Source organism: Pavona decussata, unplaced genomic scaffold (genome assembly GCF_977016875.1).
Source record: "Pavona decussata unplaced genomic scaffold, jaPavDecu1.1 SCAFFOLD_381, whole genome shotgun sequence".
NCBI lineage: Eukaryota > Metazoa > Cnidaria > Anthozoa > Scleractinia > Agariciidae > Pavona > Pavona decussata.
This window is the reverse complement of record NW_028145755.1, coordinates 2,236,816-2,258,360: the sequence shown is the minus strand read 5'-3', so window position 1 is coordinate 2,258,360 and position 21,545 is coordinate 2,236,816. Positions and strand designations below refer to the sequence as shown.

The 21,545-nt window shown below is 38.6% G+C and overlaps 3 protein-coding genes across 4 annotated transcripts; 2 read left to right on the top strand and 1 right to left on the bottom strand.

Moving 5' to 3' along the window:
* Positions 1-199: 199 nt before the first annotated feature.
* LOC146452082 (beta carbonic anhydrase 1-like) lies at positions 200-4,315 on the bottom strand. The gene is made up of 4 exons (XM_085098428.1): positions 3,970-4,315; positions 3,617-3,844; positions 2,354-2,584; positions 200-2,144 (listed from the first exon to the last, which is right to left on the bottom strand). Exons 1-4 carry the CDS (start codon positions 4,060-4,062, stop codon positions 1,917-1,919), a joined length of 780 nt encoding a protein of 259 aa, XP_084954554.1. The 5' UTR covers positions 4,063-4,315; the 3' UTR covers positions 200-1,916.
* Positions 4,316-4,602: 287 nt separating this feature from the next.
* LOC146452081 (CST complex subunit TEN1-like) lies at positions 4,603-6,198 on the top strand. Its single transcript, XM_085098292.1, has 2 exons — positions 4,603-4,719; positions 5,241-6,198. The coding sequence occupies exons 1-2, from the start codon at positions 4,625-4,627 to the stop codon at positions 5,512-5,514; spliced, it is 369 nt and encodes a 122-aa protein (XP_084954418.1). The 5' UTR covers positions 4,603-4,624; the 3' UTR covers positions 5,515-6,198.
* A 922-nt stretch (positions 6,199-7,120) lies between these two features.
* Positions 7,121-21,426, top strand: LOC146452080 (protein O-mannosyl-transferase TMTC4-like). 2 transcript variants are annotated; one of them, XM_085098287.1, is made up of 11 exons: positions 7,121-7,398; positions 10,101-10,697; positions 12,295-12,632; positions 13,220-13,368; positions 13,972-14,193; positions 14,634-14,870; positions 15,445-15,544; positions 16,865-17,079; positions 17,522-17,659; positions 18,045-18,131; positions 18,628-21,426. In XM_085098287.1, exons 1-11 carry the CDS (start codon positions 7,226-7,228, stop codon positions 18,832-18,834), a joined length of 2,463 nt encoding a protein of 820 aa, XP_084954413.1. In that variant the 5' UTR covers positions 7,121-7,225; the 3' UTR covers positions 18,835-21,426. The 2 variants fall into 2 exon arrangements, with proteins under 2 accessions (XP_084954413.1, XP_084954414.1); XM_085098288.1 differs by having other exon boundaries at positions 7,227-7,346.
* The last annotated feature ends 119 nt before the right edge of the window (positions 21,427-21,545 follow it).

Here is a 21,545-nt window from a genome sequence, read left to right as displayed (position 1 = left end):
CTACTGGATATAATAATAAAAAGAGCAGTTTGATTTGCACCATTCAACAGTCGCAACAGTCCGGCTCAGTTAACCACAAACCAGTCAATACAAAGTCGAATGAATTAAATAATATTAGGTAAGATAAAGTAAATTATGCCAATAAAAACAGGAACAACATGGGAAGGGAACATAGAAAAAACCAGTGACAATGTGAAAAAAAATTAGAGCGAGTTTTAATCTGTTAAAGCTTATTCTTTTTAATAGTTGTCAGATCGTCTCCTTGTATGAAAATCTGGTTTTACACAACCGAGAATAGTAAATGTATATGAACATGCCTTAGTGCCTTTAAATAAAGTTAAGCTATTTTTTATTTCATTTTAATGATAAATAAAATTGATTTTGGCTGATAGAAACTACTGTTTTGTTTGTTCGATTTTGACTTTCTTATAGTATGAAAAGAGGACACTGATCTCTCCCTTGAATCGCCAGCTAGGCTTTTGAAAAAGTTTGATCGTTGTCCATCCTTCCAAGGGTACGTTAAGCCTTAGTTTTGCAAGCTTGTGTGCTAAGTAAGGGCGTTTCCCAAGTAAGGTAACTCAATCTTGTGCGTAAAAGTATCAATGTTTCGGCTTACCTACTTTTATGACGTACAAGTAAACTGGTAATTGCGCATGTATGCAAATAAAATTTCATTTTATCTTGTGAGCGCATAATAGAGCTTTTTCGTTTTTAAGCACGTTCTTAAGCTCAAAAATCAAAGAATAGTTTACCTTGAACGAGGCAAAAAAAAGCTTATTTGAATGACCTATTTATTTATAGATTGAAACTCCCACAAACAATCATTTCTTGACATGATGAAACCTGTCAAAGTAATGATCACTGTTTTGAAATGTTGAATAAAAATTAATGCTCTGTGAAGCCAAGCAAGCATAAATGCCACTTTCTGTTGTAATAAAAACATGCAGAACAAATAGCTTATCTGTTCAGGAGAGTAACATTTACTCAGAAACATGCACGCATATTTCTATTATAAATTATTTAAATATTTTAAATGACATGAAACCAAGGTACCTTTACCCCAATTCCACTGTTAATTGGTTGTAAATAAGCTATCTAACACTAAGTTTCAACGCTTTCACACCAGTGTCACAAAAGACTTTTTTTTTTCTTTGACAGTAAGGTGAGGGACCCATCCCTCAGGTCCGAGCCCTAGATCCACCATTTAGCCATTAGCTTCCCTAATAAATAATTTTTATTATCATTCCACTATTATGTCATTTCATCAAATGAGGTCAAGAGAATGCACGAATTAATTATTATAAGACTGTAATACACTGTAGTGTCCCGGTTTGACCGGTTTACAACAGAGCAAATTCGGACAAAGACATCTCACTGGCTTTCTGTGTTGTTTACGTCATTCACACGCACCATATACTGATGGTCAGATAATGCTGGGTGTATTTCAACACTCTTACCAGAAAAGAGAAGTCAAAATAACAAAATTCTTTTGCAGTGGAATAATAAACCTGTTATTCGATGGTTTTACATATAATACACACAGACATTTTGCTTATTGCTCTTATTTTTCCTCACCCTAAAATACTATGCAACTCACAAAATATCCTGTGAGAACTTATTAGTAAACTTAAAATCTAACCCTTTCTTTTGGATATTCAATTAAGTTAAAGTACATTTGTAGCAATTTTGTTTCAAAAGAGTTTCTGCACTGAAACATTCCTAAAACTAAGCTGATTTCAATAATTATTAATTTCTAAGAATGGTTGCACACAGACCACTGAGATTCCAACAGTCTGGCTAAAAGCAAGAGGTGATTAACTAAATCGTTATTATCATTATCATCATCATCACCATTATTATTATTATTATTGCTTGATGCTACAGCAAGGTCCCAGATGTGTATGAAAATAAACTTATCACGATGACAACAATGCATCATCCTCTCTACTCATCAAATGCCCAAAGGTTGTTTTCAAAGTTTCTTCATTGACTACAATGAACCTCTTGTGAATCTTTGAGTACATGAACATTTCACCATCCCCAATGTCAAACCACAGACCATGGACTTGAAGTGCACTGTTATCAAATTTATCGCGCACAAATCCATATGACTTGATATTCTGCATCTGCTCAAGAACATGTACCTGCAAGATACAAATGATGATTGAAACAGGAGGATTGGTTGAATGGAAGGAATGAGTTGACAGATAAGTGTTGGTTTCACGAGAGAATAAATCTAAGAGTAAGTGGGCAAGTGATTAAATGAGAGAAAGATTGGAAGGAAGGAAGAAAGGAAGGGAGGGAGGGAGGAAGGAGGGAGGGAGGAAATTACCAGCAATCAATCAATTATTACCTGGGAAAGTTTATCAACAGCTGACAGATCCTTTTCACCATCAAACATGAGTTCCAAGTTGTCTTGCTCTCTGGCACTGCTGCTGAAAGTAACTTTAAACTGTTCTCCTGTGTGAACTTCAAGTTGCTCATACTTTGTTAAGGAGGCTTGTGCATATCGCTTGAGCCAGCTTGAAATCCAAGAGCTTGTGTTATCTTCTGTTGCATGTGAATGATGCAGGAATGCCATTGCCTAGTGTTAAAATTCAAGCTATAAAGATAAGAGTATGCTGACAAAAGAGAACAGTCAAACCATCAAATGGAACTGTTCTATGCACTTTTCATTTTGATAAAAAATGTCATAAACTTTCATTTAATGTGTCAATGTCACTTTGATGCTTCGCAAGATTAGCATACTCTTTGGTGTTTTGGTTGGGACGGTCAACCCTGACTCTATTTTACACCAAAATAACCAAATATATTTCATGCCTTATGTGATACCTGGTGCTGGCATGTTGGTGTACATGTTAGCACATTGGACATCAGGTCTAAAGATTGATGGTTTAAAGTCTAGCCTCTCCTCTGTGATGTTTACCTAGACTAGACACTTTGGTCCCGGTTGTTCAAAGAGCAGATAACTCTATCCAGAGGATAAATCACCGTCATGTGGATAAAATGTACTCCAACCAATACGTTTTATCCTGTGACTTACCCGCTGGATTAAGCCATCCGCTCTTTGAACAACTGGGGCCAGGAGTACAACTATGAATAAATAAATGGGGCAACATACTGCTTGGGGGTAGACCAATCATGGGCTGAAATCCCAATGGGGTGGGGGTGGGGTATTAATTCTCCTCGTCACTTTTTGCTGGGACATCCTATCTAGGGGGAGTAGCAAGACTCCTCATCAGTTCTTTTTATGCCACAGAAACCAACAGGTTATGGACCAATTGTGCGCATACAATGATTGACGTTAATCTTTACTAGGGATACAAACTTCACTAAAAGTGACTTACAGAAGAGTCCTCTGGAAGATTCAATGAGATAAAAACTAAGAGGTACATTGGAAATAATAAAAAAAAACTAAAATCATACCTATACAATCTTTCTCTTTGTCTGAGACTAAAACAAAGAAATTACACACACTTCCTCAGGCCAAAAGGAAACCTAGTATAATATATCTTATAGAAAGGTGTCTGCCCTTCCAGCACTAGGTAATACACAGTCTGTACTTTGTAACTCATTGGCTATTGTTTTCGTTTTCCCATGAAATCCCAGTAATTACCTTGCAATCTGAATGACCACAAACAGCTATGTGTTGAACTCCAGTCGATACTGCCAGCTCCAAAGCTGCTCTTTCTGACAGTGCACTCTGATGACTTTCTCCAAACAGCTGACTGTGTGGCATCATATTTCCTGGATTCCGTACAATGAACATGTCTCCAGGATCTGCTTGTGTAAAGCTGGTAGGGCACAACCGACTGTCCATACAAGTGATCAAAAAGACCCGGGGCTATAAACAAAGTAGTTAAAATTCAGATTTTGATAACAACTGATAGTCATCAACAAGAAACCAAGCAAGTCACCCCAACCTCCTTTGGCCTTCCCTCCCGGGCTTCCCTCCAATGCTTTACCTACCTGTGCTTTAAGGGCTAGTTTCTTGAGCGACGGTAGCAACGATGGTTGAACAAGTTTTCTGAATTTCACGACCCCTAGAAGAAATTTATCCATTTTGATTTGAAGAAACAAAATCTAAGAAAAGCTGACGTGAAATGGCGCTTGGTCTCAAAGTAACTCAATCTTCCAATCCCCTTCAATATGTTGAAATGTAACAATTTCACAATATCGCAGACGGGCCAGGGGGCAATTTTTGCCTTTAGTCGTGGATTTCAAATATTGCCAGACTTAATAGTGTAGATCGTAGAAGACTTTGGCGTATCTCCGGTGTGTGATTCGCATTTACAGGTACCAGAACTAAAAGTGCAAGGCGTTCCACGTAGCCAATTTACTTTACTAGGGAGGGGCAAGCTTTTGGCTGAAGTTTTAAGAAATTTGTGATTAAAACCTCTCTGTGCAGAGCAATTTTAAAAAATGTACCCACTTTTTTGCATCTCTTCGAATTTTTTTTTTCGTAATCTTTTAAAACTTTTTTTGATATTATGCAATTACTTTTCATTCCTTGCCACAATTACGAAATGTCCCCACCCACCCTGCCCTAACTTTAACAGGCACGTTGGAGAAACTAGTTTCAGTCTCCTTTTTTGCACCTCCGCTGGGAAACTATAAAATCAAAATGGCGGGTATTCCAAGCGGTCAGATTCTTCACCTGAAAGAAGTTGTTCAGTTTGGGAAAAGTTTAGATAGTAAGTCCGTCCGAACTTGGGGAAGGTGAGTCTATGGTCACGTAGTTCTCGTAGAAAGGGGTGTCGCTGTTTTTTGGTAACACGCAATAGAATGAAAAATATATAATTAAGCTTACAGTCGTCTCTTCGTGACATCCCTTGTTTATAAATACATCATGTAACAGCGAGTTTCACCGTCAGAAAGAGATTTTATCACCAGCCCAAATTTCAAGAGAACACAAATTGTTGATGCTAATTTTTAAAGGTGCACAGTCAAATAGAGCTGGATGGGTTTATTAATGAGCCTGCTTACGTTTTTCTTAGCTATATCTCTGCAAGTAACAAAACTGATATAGGTCAGTGTTGCTGGCTAGCTCACATACAGTGCAGTGTGGAGACTGGTTCTCAAGAAGTCACAAGGAAAAGATATACTGACATTGCACATTCTATGACCCCTGTCCAAAATGATGGGACAACCACATGTACATGGTCTCCATCTGCCCCACATTTGTTTGTTTGTTAATATTTATTTAATTGTACATTTCATTTGTTTCTTTGTTTTTATAGAGCAATTGCTCATGACATCACAAAAAGTGAACTTAAAATTTGTGCAGATGGTCTTGAACTGTTGATTGACACTTCACTTGTGGAACCAATGGCATTCAATAGAGGCTCCATGTATCATTTTATTGGGGAAATTCAAGTTCATGAGAAGCTGACTTTACGAGCAAGGATAGCTTGTTGTATTGATGGAATGGATATGGAACTTTTCAATCATGCTTTAGATACACGAAGGAATTACCTACAGGAAGAAATACTCCCTAAAGTTCAACTTCAATAAGTTACAGGAAGGAGAGGTCAAAGGGCCTGATTGTTCCAGCAGTCAGGTATACGTGATGCATTGAAGTGTTGAGCAACACACTATGGGGCGATTTAAAAATGCATTGACGTTTTCACTCAACTAAATGAAGTTGAGAGGGAGAGAGTTTTGCAACAAAGCTGAAGATGGAGATGTGTGACTATTAACATTTTAATACTTTTTATAGCAATATGTGACCAATTAAAGAGAAAGTCAAGTCATCTTTTCAGCACAGACACTGTGCGCAAGCAAACAATGTCCGTTGACTGTTATTTCCAGTACCGTAACATGTGAAACTGGAATTTACCATCAAGACTCTGACTGTTCCCAGTACAGTCAACTTCCCCCTTTTGCCCTTTATTGTTATTGATGGGAGTTAAAATACTGAAAATAACTCCCAGAATCATTGATAAATTACTCAAGACACTCAAAACAGACATTATATCAGGGTGAACATAAAGCGTCTGTTATCATGCCTTGGAAGTTGATGACAATAATTTTTATCAGCTTAGAACCTAGCCTGTGAACAGGCTACGGTTGGGGATAGGACGAAAGAAAACACCGCGAGCGAAGCGAGCCGGGGGGAAACTGTGCCGAGAGGGGAGCTGGCCGAGGAGGAACTGGGGGGGGGAGGAAGGGGGCGGCCCCTCTCCCCAGTGCCCCCCTCGGCCAGCTTCACTCGGCTCCCTTCGGTCGGGCCTTTTCCTTCGCCCTATCTGGCTACGGGAGCCTGTTCACAGGCTACTTAGAACCCCGGCTAAAACCCAATAGGTTGAAGTATAGCAAAGAGTTTATCCCAAGTATAATGGGTTAGTTTCTAATAAAAGAAACTGTGGTGCTGTGTTGGTGGGGAGTGGAAGCAAATGATTGGTTTTATCAACAGAGTTGAGAAGGTAATTTGGCCGTCGTAAAGAGATTTGAGTGCTGACATTTCAAGCGTAAGCTCTTTGTCAGCGTGAATGAAGGAATTGTGGGCTGTATGTTTTATTTATTTATTTATTTATTTATTTATTTATTTGCCCAAAATCAACAACTATTACAATATTTCATTCAACACTGTAGTGACAGCATTGAGCAGTCTCAGGAGCCTTTCTAGGCTTATCAAGGAGACCCCCCTTACTATCTGTTACTAATAAATCAGGCGATTTATGAAACTATCATGATCTATGTTAAACTATAAATTCCTATAATAGGGCAAGGAACGAGCTACAACTAAAATATACTAACAACATCAAATAGATTGAGAGAAAATACTAATTAGTAAAGAGTAGGAAATACAAGAATCTTTATGTAGTGAACTGTGGAGCTATGCTATTGGTAATGGTAATGTGGAAAACATTTTTAAATGCTTTCCATGTCACCATGCTCCCACCAAGAATTTTCCATATCTCAAAAGTCCAAATAACTTGAGTAACCATGCCGAACAGCTGAGTTGCCTTACAAAGTGTTTCAAATAAATTCATTTAATGCTGACTTTGAAAGTTAATTTTAATAATCTCTGTAATTTTATGAAACACATTGGATAAATTGCACCAAAACTTACCGTGCATCGATAAAAATCAGAATTGAAATAATATTAATCGAAAAACATGCCCCTTGGTACTCTGTTCAATGTTCACAAATTACCCTCCCCTCCCTGATAAGTTTGAATTGCCCTTGTGTAACCAGGTGATTACAGACGCCGGTGTGGAAGATGGCGCGCTTAGGAAGTGTAAACAAGAAATACGACAAAGTAACTCAAAATACCCGCAATTTTAAGCCTTACTTGCTCGTAGGAATCACCTCTCTCTGTTGTTATTTGAATTCTTTATTCGGTGAGTTTGTTTACGACGATTATGAAGTTATTGAGACAAACGCAGACTTAAGGTTAGTGAAGCGAATCTTGGCCTGTAACTTTAAGCTCTTTGTTTACAACAGTATGGTCAACCCCCAAGCGGTATCTCGTGTATTACATGTTAAACTTACCGCAACTGGGTTAAAAGTAAAAAAACGATCCGATTAAACAAGGGTTTTTATTTCTATCTACATAAAAAGCGTTCGGGGAAACGGACAAGATGAGCGGAAAAAAGATGACAATTTTGTCCGTCTCAATCGTATTTAAATTTCCTACCTGACAAAAATGACAATAAGTGCTTGCAGTAGGTTTTGCAGTTTTAGGAAAAAATTCGTAATGATGTCTTAGGTTTAACTACACTTTCCCCTGTGGGATTGTCAGTTTAAATATGCTTTTAGAGCTCGTTTGACCGGGTGGGCAAATTTGAACTGATACGGCAATTTTGACACGAAACAATCCTTTTAATTTAATTGCTTTTCACACCCTCAATACGGTCTCAAGTCTCGTGTTAATACCACTTGAACAATTATAAAAATTTGTCCCTGTGCCAGGACATATATTCTCAGGAAAACTAACATCAGAGATCTTAACAGTTAAGGTCGTCGTTTCTTTGTTGTAAGCTCGTAAAAACATAAAATACTTCAAATAAAAACACATGCAAAATTAATGTTCAAACAAAATGCAAATTTTGTCAACTGAAATAATGCTTCGCGTAGACTTGAATGAAGGAGTGAAATTGTGACATAGCTTTTGTTGCTCGAGTTTTTTACGCGTTATTACTAGTTTTAAATTTCTGCACTACGTAACATGTTTGTCATTTTAAAGCCATAATCTTCAAAAGTCCTTGTTTATTTTGGATGTTTCTTTACCAACTTTTGAAAACATACAAGCCACGAAGCCAAAAAAAAAAAAAAAACTTCTGAATCGTGCGTAAAATCAACCTTTTGGTGTCCAGTTTAAATGCAGCGAATTTATGTACCGTGAACTTGAATGAAGCCTAAAGCTCGACCTAGTAATTCTCGCATTTTTATTCGGATCGATTCATTATTATGAAATGCTAGTTGAAGTAGCTGTTTTTGTTACTAAATAAAATAGCTGAGGTTAAAAATAGACGAAGCCAAACATACCTCTTGGAATTATCCAAAAGGTCATTATAACCCTTGAGAAGGTATTGCTGAAAAAATATTGACCGGAAAAAAAGTCAAGAAATGCCGCTCTCAAGTCCTACAAAAGGTCAAAGTCTGAGAAGCAGGAGTAGCTTGAAGAAATCTTTGCCTGCAAATTAATTATGAAAGCGCACGAACTCTCTGACATATGTTAGTCATTTCGTTGGAATATAGTCCCCGAATTTTTGGAATTTGCTGTAACGTTAAACACATGCATCTCGAGTTTTCGCGACATGCGGTTAGTAGCATGCAACAGACCTTTTATATCAACCACTTCAAAGTCGAGGAATCAATCATCAGTGTTGCTATTATTTTCCAAAAGGTTGCAGTTTTAGTCTGCAAAGTATTGCATTTTCTAGCCAAGCCCACCTGTCAAATTCAGACCTACTTTAAATTTCTCGAATTAGTCAATGGGTTTTCAAGGGGCGAGCCGTTACTTTTGGAGACTGCAGTGCCAGATCATCATTAATTTGTCTAACACAGGTTTTGTCGACAGAATAGTTTTAAGGATTTTACTGCACCGGTTCTAAAAGCTTTTAAGACGATTTGATGAGAGCGCCCAGTTAAAATCTCAAGAAAGCCCAGTAACTGCGTCACGGCACACGACTTTTAAGAAAAAGTGCACGAAGTTTCATGATTTCGCTGACATCCTTTGCAGAAAATCTCAACCCAATTTTTGCACCCACTTTCCGCAATGCTGCTTGACAGATTTTTAAATGTTGCTGATGTAATTTCACTCGTATAGCCTGCAGCTGCCTTGTCAAAGGGCAACTGATCTATTTCTTCCCGTGGTCTCGAAACGTTGCAGCTTGCCATTCCACATATTGTACATTAAAGGTGTCATCCTGAAATGCTTGGAACTTGGAAGGTCCTCAACATGTTCAAAGCAGCGAAATTAATTTATCCCTGATCAATTTCCACGACAACTTCTGAAATACATTCTATTCATGGTTTCAAGATACCGCAAAACAAGTGCGACACCACTGCAAAATGCTACTCCGAAAATCATCTCGAAAATCATTTCATTATACCAATTCGTCCAAACTGGCAATATTCACATCAGATTTAATCCCAAAACATTTGAGCGTTTGTAACTGTTTTATGCTACGGATGTACACGTCAAAATAATTTGAATAAGTTGGTCGTTCTTTCCCGATATACAGGCATCATTCGATCTTGTTTTGTCGTTGCCCGAGGGTCAGCAAGAGATAAGTTGATCATCACTGCCCCAAGACAATATGCAGTGATGCTTTGTAAAGTTATCATGATACATGTAATGATTTTGCATTACCGTTTGCGTTCTTTGATTGGTTTAAAAAAACTCGCGCCACTTCCTTATCCATGTCGATCAGAAATAACATTAAACCAATCGTGACTTATTGTCAAAAATCCGCGGCTGAACTGACCGTTTTCCGTAAAACGGTGGAAACCGTTCTGGATCCTCGCCTGGCCTGTAAAATAACTGTAAGAACAGTGTTGTTTCATAGTAACCAAAAGTTAAGTTTTAACTGTATTTTTTTTTTAATTATTGTAATTTTATGTTGTGGGGTTTCCTTTTCTTGTTGCAGACCTTCCTCTCCCCTCTCCAGCTTGTTCATGAACGATTTCTGGGGCATTCCTTTGCAAAGCAACGACTCTCACAAATCGTACCGCCCTATCACCGTACTTACATTTCGCTGGAACTATCTCATTGGAGGTTTAAACCCCATTGGCTATCACGTGATCAATATACTCCTACACTGTGCAGTATCAGTATTATTCTTTCATGTTTGTTCAAGAATATTTCATGGTTACATTAGTTCACAAACGAGTTCGTTATCTCTGCTGTGTGGATTATTTTTCGCCCTTCATCCTATTCACACCGAAGCCGTTGCAAATGTCGTTGGCCGTGCGGACGTTCTCTGTGGTTTATTTTATCTTTTGGCGTTCTTGTCTTACATCAACTGTTTCCCTCATGGAAACTCACCTGACGGAAATAAAAGACCATCAAAGTATTCAAAGCTTTGGCTTGCTTCTTGTATCTTTTGGTGTATTTTGTCGCTTTTCAGTAAGGAGCAGGGCGTCACTGTCCTCGGAGTTTGTGTTGTGTTTGATGTTTTATTTGTTTGCAAGTTCAACGGAGAACGTTTGTTCAAAGCGTTGGCTTCACCAGGAACGCTTTTAAGGTAAGCTATACGGATGTACATGTGTAGGTGGTGTCTTTGTATCTCAGAGATAACTGTGATATTAACAATGATCTCATTGAAGTAGAACTAAAGTAGTCCTGTTGGATCAATTAAGGATTCAACCTCGTTCCCAGGGTGAGGTTGTTAACGATGGATGAGATATATATACAAAGAGAACATGCACAGAGGATAGTGCCTAAAGTCTGGGGGAGGAGAGGGTACCCCTTATAAGCTATGCCCACAGTCTCAAACAAGTCAGGTTTACGAAACTCTTACTTTGTTTAAAAAAGGGTGTGGAGTTTGACCATTGTGTTTGATCGAGATTTTCAGATTACACCTTTTGCTGTTCATTTACGCAAAATATACATTCATTTACGCCAACAATTGAAACTATACGGCAAATATGCGTTCATTAGCACTTCCATGAACTTCATTAACGCGAACGAACTTTCAATAACGCTACTTGTATATGTATTAACATTCAATAGCATCAACGGATGAACAATTGCACCTTTGGACAATCATTAACACCAATAGAAAATCAATTGCACAGTATGACAATCAACTGCGTATTAAAGACATACAATAATGGAATTTGCATAGAGACACACAATCGATTGCACCTTCATACAATCGTTTATTCGAAATGGTCAATCATTAACATGAACTGACAAACGTTAGTATTTTTCGAATAAACAATGGGAAGAAAAAAAATATTCGTTAGGGTCATTCATTGTAGTTACCTGTATTTTAAAATACTGAACAAAAACATAAGAGTATATACATTATCATTAACATTTTATGTTTTTTTTTTGGCACAATCTTTTGCTGAAGCAGATGTAAATGAAAAACATTTTACTGTACATCTACAGTACTGTAACAAACAGAGTACCCTGTATGAACAAGTAGACGCATTGGAGACAGAAAGAACGGAAGAAAATCAAGGCACAAAGAAACAGAATCTTACTTAAACAGCGACAAAGAATTATTCAAGCCTTCGAAGATGTTAAAGAAGATTATTTGACGGTTGCCGCTACTATCGAACCATTTTGAAATTTCTTTTTCCATAGTTGATTGTTATTACTACACACATGTTTGTCAGTTGATGTTAATGATTGACATTGCGAATAAACGATTGTATGAAGGTGCAATTGATTGTGCGTCTCTATGCAAATTGCCTTATTGTATGTCTCTAATACGCTGTTGATTGTCATACTGTGCAATTGATTTTCTATTGGTGTTAATGATTGTCCAAAGGTGCAATTGTTCATCCGTTGATGCTATTGAATGTTAATACATATGCAAGTAGCGTTATTGAAAGTTCGTTCGCGTTAATGAAGTAAATGAATGTATATTTTGCGTAAATGAACAGCAAAAGGTGTACTGCTCTATAATGTCTTGAAAAAAGGAAAGCCTGTTTTAAGGTGTAAGTTGAAGAAGTCACATATTGGGATGCAAAACAAGGTTAGGATTTGATCCGATGTCGATTGACCTGGCTCCGTTGACGTGAAAGCCGATCTATGTATCACACTCAGATAATTTTGTAGAATGCACCATAAGTTGCTTGGTTCTTTAATTAATTACTTTTTTTTTTCAGACCATGTCCCAAGTGGGTACCACGTCTGATTGAAAGACTTTCAATCATTGCCTTTGCAGCAGTAATTCTGCTTTATTTAAGAATAGTCATGATTTCTGGTGGTGTTGCGGTGTCTTTCACTGAGTCTGACAATCCAACATTATTTCACCCTGATCTTTGGACTCGCTTTAGAACCTACACCTATTTGTGCGCACTGAACGCGCGTCATCTTCTGTGTCCGAACATTCTTTGTTATGATTGGTCCATGGACAGCATATCCCGGATTGAGTCCTGGTGGGACACGCGCAATGTGGAAACGCTTGTCTTCACTCAGATCATGGCATGCTTGTGTCTTTACGGTAAGATATGAGAATTTTCAAGGGAAAAAAATGTTCCACGTAGAGGAGTTTTAAATGTTTCTCTGGAGGGGAGCTCTTCTCTTGATTGGAGAGGAGGCTGTGCTAATGATACAAAATAGAACCATAATATAAATGAACTGATGTAGAAAGGAAAACTAAAGGTGAAACCTTTTATGCTGTCCCTTTTAAAAAGACTACACATACTCGACTACCCTAGTCAGACTAGATTAGACTGGCTATACTAGTCTAACTAGACTGCAGCTTAGACTAGGCTAAACTAGACTAGATTGCGTTCATATATGCAGAGGCATGCTTCATTCGATCACGAATAAAACATTTTTCATGCATGTTCGTTTAAACTGTTTACTATAAACATATCTCTTTTTCTTTTCTTTTTGTATGAAGGCAATTAAAGATGCATATTGGGTATACAGCGCCTTCATGCTGTTCATTAACCGTTCATGATATAGAGATGTTCCCGTTGAAGCCACCATCGCCTGACACCATGCATCGTGTTCATTCATATAATTTTCGTGACGTGACAGTTTGTGCTACGAGTTTAACGATATCACTTTGTTTACTTGCAGGTTTAAAGCCTTCAAGCAAGTCCACTTTACCGCCCAACGAGTCTATCCAATACGCTCTTAAATCTGTAACGTTAGATTCCAATCAAAATACATTTGATAATCACAAAAACTGCAAGACAAAAGAACCTTACCATGCAGGAGAAAAATGGGTGAGTCGCTTGGGGAAAGATCCGTGAATCAGCTTCGATAATGCGACAATGTAGAATTTGCCAGTATTTTATCCTATATAATACCCTTAACTGTTAGATGATCATAAACCGATATATCCGGGCCACAGACCCCCTCTTCTTTCCCGTTGTTCAAGCCTGAAATATTTTAAGCTTTCTTTTCGCAACTATATAACTGCGATGATCGTTCACGGTTTTAAAACCGGTAAAACACTGCCCACACTATCCTCTTCGAATGGATGCAATATATTCTGTTTGTAACGCACATGAGAGGGCATAGGGATCGAGAATCTTTGTCACACTCTCCCCTTCCTCTCCCTCTGACTACTTCCAGACACCCACTCCCTATATTTACTCGCTGATACTCGGGCTGACTCGTCCTAGTCGTATCTCTTGTCTTTTTCAGTAAGGGCTGATGGGAAGGAGAAATCACCCCCGCGCCTCTCCTCCCCTTGCGCGTGGCTCTTCTCAAACAGAAGAGAGACGACCAAGGACGAGTCATGTACCCGGGTATCAAAATTACTCAACGCATTTTGACTGCCTCATGATTCACATTCGTTGTTTCTTCTCTCGATTTTCTTTCAGGATGAGTTTAACACTGTTCAAAGAAAGCGAGTTGTGCTATTGGCGCTTAGTATGATGATAATACCATTTTTACCCGCGTCTAACCTCTTCTTCCCCGTTGGGTTTGTGGTTGCTGAGCGCATTCTCTACATTCCAAGCATGGGATTCTGTATTCTTGTTCCATTTGGAATTTCAATCTTGTTTAGACAGACTTCGAAAGAATCGATATCCTCGATACATGAGGTGAGAAACGTCCGAGGAATGAGCACCACCTTAAGAAAGAGCTTAGGCTTTGTAAGATCTTACCCCTTAAAATTAACGCCATTGGAGCAGGGGAGTCTGAATGGAGGAGCCGGGATGGCTCAGTGGTGAGAGCACTCGCCTTCCACCAACGTGACCCTGGTTCGATTCCCAGACATACGTGGGCTGGGTTTGTTGCTGGTTCTCGTCTTTGCTCCGAAAGGTCTTTCTGCGGGTACTCAGGTTTTCCCCTCTCCTCAAAAAACAACATTTTTAAATTCATATTCGATGTGGAAAGTGTCCCAAGTTAGTACTCTGCGCTAAATACATGGACACTAAAATAAAGTTTTCTTTATGTATTTTTATTTTATTCTATCCCGCCTTGTTGCCATAAATATTTGTGCATCAAATGCCGTGAAATTATCGATTCTTTTAATATTCAGAACTTCAAAGACAACCAAGTGGAAAACGAAACTTCAGTCACATCAGAAAGTTGGACTTTTGGTGTCAACACAGTTGGAAGGATCATCATCTACAATTTGCTGGTAATCTTTGTCTTCAAAACAGTTCACCGTAATTCTGAGTGGCTTAGCAAAGAGAGACTGGCAAGATCTGGACTGACAGTGAACCCTACAAACGCTAAGATTCACGTCACCTTAGGGAATGTTCTGGCAAAAAAGGTACGTGTGATTGTGGGAGCTTAAGCAACGACAACGGCGGCAGCAGGGAAAACGTCACTATTAAAATGAATTCGCGGTTTTTCAATGTCGTCACGATTATTCGAACTCGCCTTAAATGTTAAATGTAGGTGAAATTTCCTGGAGTTGAATTCTTGGAGACCGCATCCAAGTTTAGAAAGAGAAAGAAAAATTCGTCGTCGTGTGTTAACGTCCTCCATAAAACGTCCCATCAGGAAATTTCACGTCCTAGTTGTGCAGTGACGGCAAAGAAACGTGCCAAAAAGTGTAATGCACGTGCAGAGCTGCTGTTTTGGATCTTAATCCTATTGCTCTTTTGAAGTTCTCGTTGCCGTCGTCGTCGTCGTTGCTAAAGCGCCCTATTCTGAAAAAATTGACCCTTTGGTCTCAATGGCACGCCAGTTCATTCATGGGCAAATTTTTCATTTATGATAAAATATAAAGGAAACCAACAAGCTTCACAGGAAAGTACAGTAGAAGTACAGTGAATTGTCGCATTGCAGTTGATTTCAATAAATAGACTTTTTCAACTGATCAATGGTGATTTTCTCCTCAGGGGCTATTGTCATGTGAAAAACACTACCGTCAAGCCTTGCGGCTGAGACCGCATTACGTCACTGCCTGGGAAAACCTCGGTCTGGTGCTTCTTAACACAGGTATTAAGGTCTCCTTGCTTGAGGTCGCTTGTTTGGATTCTTTGGAAGAAGTGTTAGAATTCGAACCATTCCGGTAGAGAAATCGGGCTCGAGAATCAGCATGGAGGTTTGGGAAATTGCGCTTTGCACTCTCAACACGCACGCGCATTCATCTCCGCGCGCTCTTTTTACTTGTGTAATCCAAGCATTTCGCGCATCAAAACAGTGCCTGACATTACATAGAAAAACACGATCGATACGGATCAATTCTCATTACTAAAGCCCGCCGCACACTAGCCGATTTTTTGGCGGCCGACGAAAAATGTTAACTTGTCGGCTAGTGTGCGGTGAATTCAGACAAGTCTGCGACAAGATCGGGGCTTGTCGGGCGTTATCTGACAGTGCCAGATTTAAAAACGTCTTGTCGGGCCTTGTCGGCTAGTGTGCGGTGGACCAAGACAATTTGTCGGAGCTCGCGCGCGCCTTAACCAATTAGGAAATGTCATGAGAGTCACGTGAATAAGCGTCTTTTCCAACATGGCGGATATCGAAGTTGAGATCAGCGCGGAGATAGTGCAATCGACACCTGTAAAAGAGGACAATAACGCGAGTATTTCTTGAAAATTTTCTTTAGATAAACGGAAGTACCACCGAAAACCAGTCAGATCTTCGCTCCTAAGCTCTTCAATTAGGTTGTTATATACACCCTGTTCATTTCGTCTGGTTATCCAGCTTTTAATTCATGTTGTTCTTGTGCTGCTCTTGCGACGCTTCTTTATCCTCCGTAGAAAAGTCGAGGTAAATAAAGCAAGTTTCAATTTTTGCCGCGTCAGTGGAATAGGCACCATCTTGGTTTTGGATGACTCGGCCCCAAGCCTTAACGCGGTTAGTCGCGACAAAAAATCGGCTGGTGTGCGGCAAGCTGAAGGCCCGACAAAATTTAACCCGATTTGACCCCGACAACAAATCTGCAGTGCTACGACAAAAAATCGGCTAGTGTGCGGCAGCCTTAAGATGACAAACATGAGAATGATGTGTTATTCAGTGAGTGACACAGGCATACTCGGAAAAGGAAATCAGTACGAGTGCTCCTGTCAGGAGTCATACCAAAGACCTTCCGATAAGTAGTTCGGATCCTCTACCACTGAGCTGCGGGAGACTCGTGGGAGCTAAGGTCATTAAACTAGGTTCATGGAACAAACATCCTGCATACTGCTAGGATTTGAATGACAATGTGTGGCATATGCGCAATGAAATAAATGTCAGTGATGGTTTATTTTTAAGCCTGGTGAATGAATGAGATGGTATCACCTTAATGTAACCTTGTCTTATTTTCAACAGGTCGAGCTAAGGAAGCGGAGCAGTGCTACTTGAAAGCGCTGTCAATCAAACCTGACAGTGCAGATGGTCACATTAATCTCGCACACCTGTTAAGGGTGACGGGCAGGTTACTTGAAGCTGATACTCAATATCAGAAGGCTCTGTCCCTCAGACCGAATCATCCACAGCTCAATTACTTCCACGGTGTTGTGTTGGAAAAACTCGGCAAAATCAAGGTGAAGTGACAAACTTACTTGCCAGTCCACACTAGGTATTAGACATCTTCAAATGGAGAAAAATTAGTGCAAGATCAGGAATACACGACATTTGAATTTCTGAAACCAGTCTGAGTAAATTCCTTGCCTACTCTCTGTACGGCTTTCTCGAAAGCCGTACAGGGACTTGGCAAGGTCTGTTCGTTTAAGTGTCTGAAACGACCATTTTTTCGCGAGGACCACGTGACCCCGAAGCGGATTGAGCTAAGAAAAAAAACCTATCAGGGAACTAGGCAAAGTTAAGACTTCACTAATTCTATGTCTGAGGATTCCCTTGCAGTAGGAGGTTGATGGAATAAAGCAATTCTTACTCACCATAAAGTTATCGACTGAGGGTTTATAGAATTCAAACAATTATTTACCGGTTGAAGGTTAACCCCATCCGTATCTCCTTTGACGACAGAAAGCTGAGGAGAAGTACATGAAGACAGCAAAATTAAACCCATCAGACGGGATTCCGTTCTTGTCGCTTGGAAAAATGTTTGCTATTCCTGTTCTGAAGAAAAAAGTGAAAAATGGAAAAGAAAAATTGATGAAGAAGGTTTGTAGGTTTAATAGGGCATTTCGGAATCACTATGAACCTCACTACGATAGCGAGGCTAAGTGCAAAGTTTTACTTACAAAAATGAAAGCTAATTTTCATAATAAAAATTTAGCTTTACTTTCATAATGGGGTTCAAAGCAGCTTGGAAATGGCCTAGTTGATTTTTGACCGGACAGACCAGAAAGTGTTTTACACAGAAAAACACGACTAACATCAACAAACACGAAAACACGACATCAGAAAACACGACTTCATATGATTTCCTATTCTAAAAAGCTTAACATCAGAAAACATCAGAAAACACGACTTCATATGATTTCCTATTCTAAAAAGCTTCATTCGAATAAATCACCAACTCCCTTCCTTGACATTTACCTCTTAGGCTGAAGAATTCTTAAGGAAAGGATTGCTATTGAAACCTTCGGATACAGCCAGCCGCCTGTTGCTGGTTCAAATTTACCTTCTAAAGGTAAGGAAATGGAATGAATATTCTATGCCAGTCAATTTGAAGGCAAACTTCTCCTCACTGATGCAGTTCAAGAATATATTCAGAAGCTATTATTGTTAGCAATCAGTAGAAAGTGTATATATAAACTTAGCCAATGACGTCAGGCACCTAACAGTGATCAGCATCAAATTTCTCCTTGTAATATCAATGCTTATTCAACCTCTGAGGTCATGAGAATTAAGGATATGATCACCCAAGTTGGATTTTCTTAATATTTTAATCAGAACTTCTCCCTCAAGTACTTTTATGAGGGGGTTCTAGCAAGGTGTCTGCCGACGTGTTGTTTCTTTAGACAAAAATGTCACGTTTTTTTCTTTTGAAATTCACAGAAAGAGTTGCGAATCGCCGGAAGCGTGGAGGCTTATCCCCAGTCTGCGCTCGGCCCTTCTGCCCTCGCCCTATTCCCAAATACGGAACCTGTTCAAATATTAAATTTTCTTGTTGCTTTTTCATGCAGAGTAAGTTTGACTTAGCTGAATCAGAGGCCCACACTGTACTCGAACATGATTCTAGCAACAAAGAAGCAGAGTATGTCTTGGGAAGAATTCTAGAGGTCAAAGGTTTACTGATACAAGCGAGGAAACATTTCCACCAAGTGGTCAAAACAGATTATCAACACAGCGGCGCTAAAGCTGCGCTGCAAAGATTAGATAAAAAGGTTTAATAAAAACCAATGTAAAAATAAGAGACTGCAAATGGCGGTAACCAAGACTGCTCCATAAGGACAACTTGAAAAAGAAACTGTCACGCCGTTACTTTTACTTTTAGTTTCATTTTAAAACGATTTTCGAAAACTGCATTATGAACTCGTAATTTCTATCACATGATATGTTGATGAAGCGCATGCGCAGCCCGAATCAACTATGGTCAACTATCATGCATAAAATCGAGAGCGAGTAATCTAATTCTTATAGGATATATTTTAATTAATATTCCATTCAACTGAAATGTTTTACTTCATCAAATTCTTATTTTGAAGTTCAGTTAAACTACGCGAATCGGGTGCCTTTTGATACTCGCTGTTCACCACATTTTATAACCTACCGATTAATTTTCGCGCGCTTTCATTGGACAAAACTCGTCGTATGGTACGAAATTGGACGGCAGTCATCGGACGATTGACTTGATATCCCTCACCTGATTTTTTCGACGAGAGAAAAACAAAAAAAATGTCAGATTAACATTTTAGGTCTCAAATACATAGCGAGTGATGCAGCTAGTAAGATTATTATAGCAAACGCAATACAACGGAAGCAGATTTATATTCATTAAAATAGGTATATAAGTAGATAATATATTGACATACACTGCTGTATTCCAAACAAATAATATGTAATATATTAAAAGTATGAAGCTAAAGATAAAATAAAATTGAACCTATGAAGGAAATAGCCTTAATTTTATTTTTTATTTTTAATGTAAACAGACGTTAACAGGACTTTATCTTCATTCATCTCCACATGAAACATCAAAACAGTAATAATTATTGACAAAAAAGAAAATGAAATATAGTGTAAATGTAACGGAGAAAGGGCAAAAAACAGTTTGACTAATTTTTTAGCCCTTAACATGCCTAGATGGTTTAATTATTGCTTTTTGTAAGGGAAAAAATGAAAGAAAAAATAATATGCAGGCGCTCTTTCGGAAGTGACTGAAACATTTGAAATTATTTGAACTGTGTTCGAAAGAGATATCATCAGAGGTATGTACGCAACTTACGCAGCTACAAAAGAAAGCATAAAAAATATTTAGTTTTGAACTTACCTCTTCTATGTTTCTTTCCTCCCAGCCTGATTCTCAGACGGTCCAGGTCGCTCGCGCCAATCTCAATGTGTATCAATGGGTAGAGGATTTTCAGATTATAACCATGACCTATAAAGCATTGAACGAAATGGCCCCGTCCTAAATCAGTGACCTTCTACAGCTTCACTACCCCCTTCGTAGTGTTCGCTCTGCTTCCAATGGACTAACATTGCAACATTCATATTATCCGACCCAGGCAAACGGTGCTCGTTCCTTTGCTGAAGTAGCTCCTTCTCTCTAGAATCGCTTGCCAGTAGACATTAAAAATGCACCATATTTGACTTCTTTTCCAAAGACAGCTCAAGGCATTTTTATTTAATCAACTTTGATTGTATAGAATTGTGTGATATCTTTTTTTTTCTTTTTAGTGTTATATTTGTAAAGCGCGCTGAGAATATATATGTAGGTGCGCTCTAGCAAAACCTTAGTATTATCAGTATTAATGGGTACCGGTGCTACCCATAAAAGGGACTGACAAGAATTCTGGGACTACACCTTGAGATGCAGGCAAAGAAAACTTTCAAACGCATAAACTAAATTTAAATTTTATTTTTATGTTTTGTTTTAACTTTGTCTAGAGTTTCACCAATAGGTACAATGAATGGCAATTATTTACAGCAAGCTAGGTGTCCAAATTGCATCTATGCACATAATTATGTCGTGGGATCTACGTATTGAATTTACACAAAATTGAAGCTTGTTGTAAACTCAGCCATCGGTAACGTAGTTAAACGACTTCTAAAGAAAGCAAAACCTAACAAGCGTGATGAAATAAAGAACTTCCTGTTCAAAGGTCAGGAGAGCACCTGGGACAATTATATTCATGTCACGAGTCATGTGGCAGTTTGCCGCTTTCATTTATTTATTTGTTAGTATTTTTTTAAATTTTTTATTTACAACCTGGTTTGCAATAGGGAGGTGAAAGCACGCTCAAAATGAAGCTCACGAGAACGAGCTCGAGGTATCGCCATATTGGTGTTCCATAAGGAACCCTTTCTACGTATGAAGACCCTCTAAGAAAATATACGAGAGCGAAGAGGCGGCGATTTTCGAGGCTAAGTGCAAAGCTTTTCATACGAAGATTAGATTTTATTGCATATGAATGAAAACTAATTTTCATAATAAAAACTTTGCACTCAGACTCGCTTTCATAACGAGGTTTAAAGCAACTCGGAAATGGCCTATTGCAGATAACTTTTTTAAGGCTAGATTTTCTTTCTTATTAAGTTGTTGCCGCCCATATTCATGAAGTTAAATTAAGTTTCATTGTTCTCAATAGAAGTATGGCCATTATAGTTAGTTAGAGTTCACATCTAGTGTAATCGGGTCCTGAAGGAATTTGATCCTACCTAGCGTGGATTGAGTCAGATGTTAATGTAGTTTAGGTCTTAATTGAGGACTCTTCTGTAAACCACTTTGTGACTTTCCTCATTAAAGATTTAATTTATTATTATCATTATTTTCCTTCTATCTGTTCCAGTTTCTTCCCCAGAGACAATGACTGATTGCAGCTGCTCTTTTGGATTTTCCAATTTACCATGTTGAAGATGTTAAACTATTCAGTATTTGTGG

Bases quoted from the DNA above. Each gene is read 5' to 3' on its own strand.
- LOC146452082 (XM_085098428.1), bottom strand. From the start codon at position 4,062: ATGGATAAATTTCTTCTAGGGGTCGTGAAATTCAGAAAACTTGTTCAA. The intron at 2,585-3,616 runs GTAATTACTGGG...TTTTAACACTAG, and splicing joins GTGGTCATTCAGATTGCAAG to GCAATGGCATTCCTGCATCA. The intron at 2,145-2,353 runs GTAATAATTGAT...TGTATCTTGCAG, and splicing joins CTGTTGATAAACTTTCCCAG to GTACATGTTCTTGAGCAGAT.
- LOC146452081 (XM_085098292.1), top strand. From the start codon at position 4,625: ATGGCGGGTATTCCAAGCGGTCAGATTCTTCACCTGAAAGAAGTTGTT. The intron at 4,720-5,240 runs GTGAGTCTATGG...TTGTTTTTATAG, and splicing joins TCCGTCCGAACTTGGGGAAG to AGCAATTGCTCATGACATCA.
- LOC146452080 (XM_085098287.1), top strand. From the start codon at position 7,226: ATGGCGCGCTTAGGAAGTGTAAACAAGAAATACGACAAAGTAACTCAA. The intron at 10,698-12,294 runs GTAAGCTATACG...TTTTTTTTTCAG, and splicing joins TCACCAGGAACGCTTTTAAG to ACCATGTCCCAAGTGGGTAC. The intron at 18,132-18,627 runs GTAAGGAAATGG...TTTTTCATGCAG, and splicing joins TTCAAATTTACCTTCTAAAG to AGTAAGTTTGACTTAGCTGA.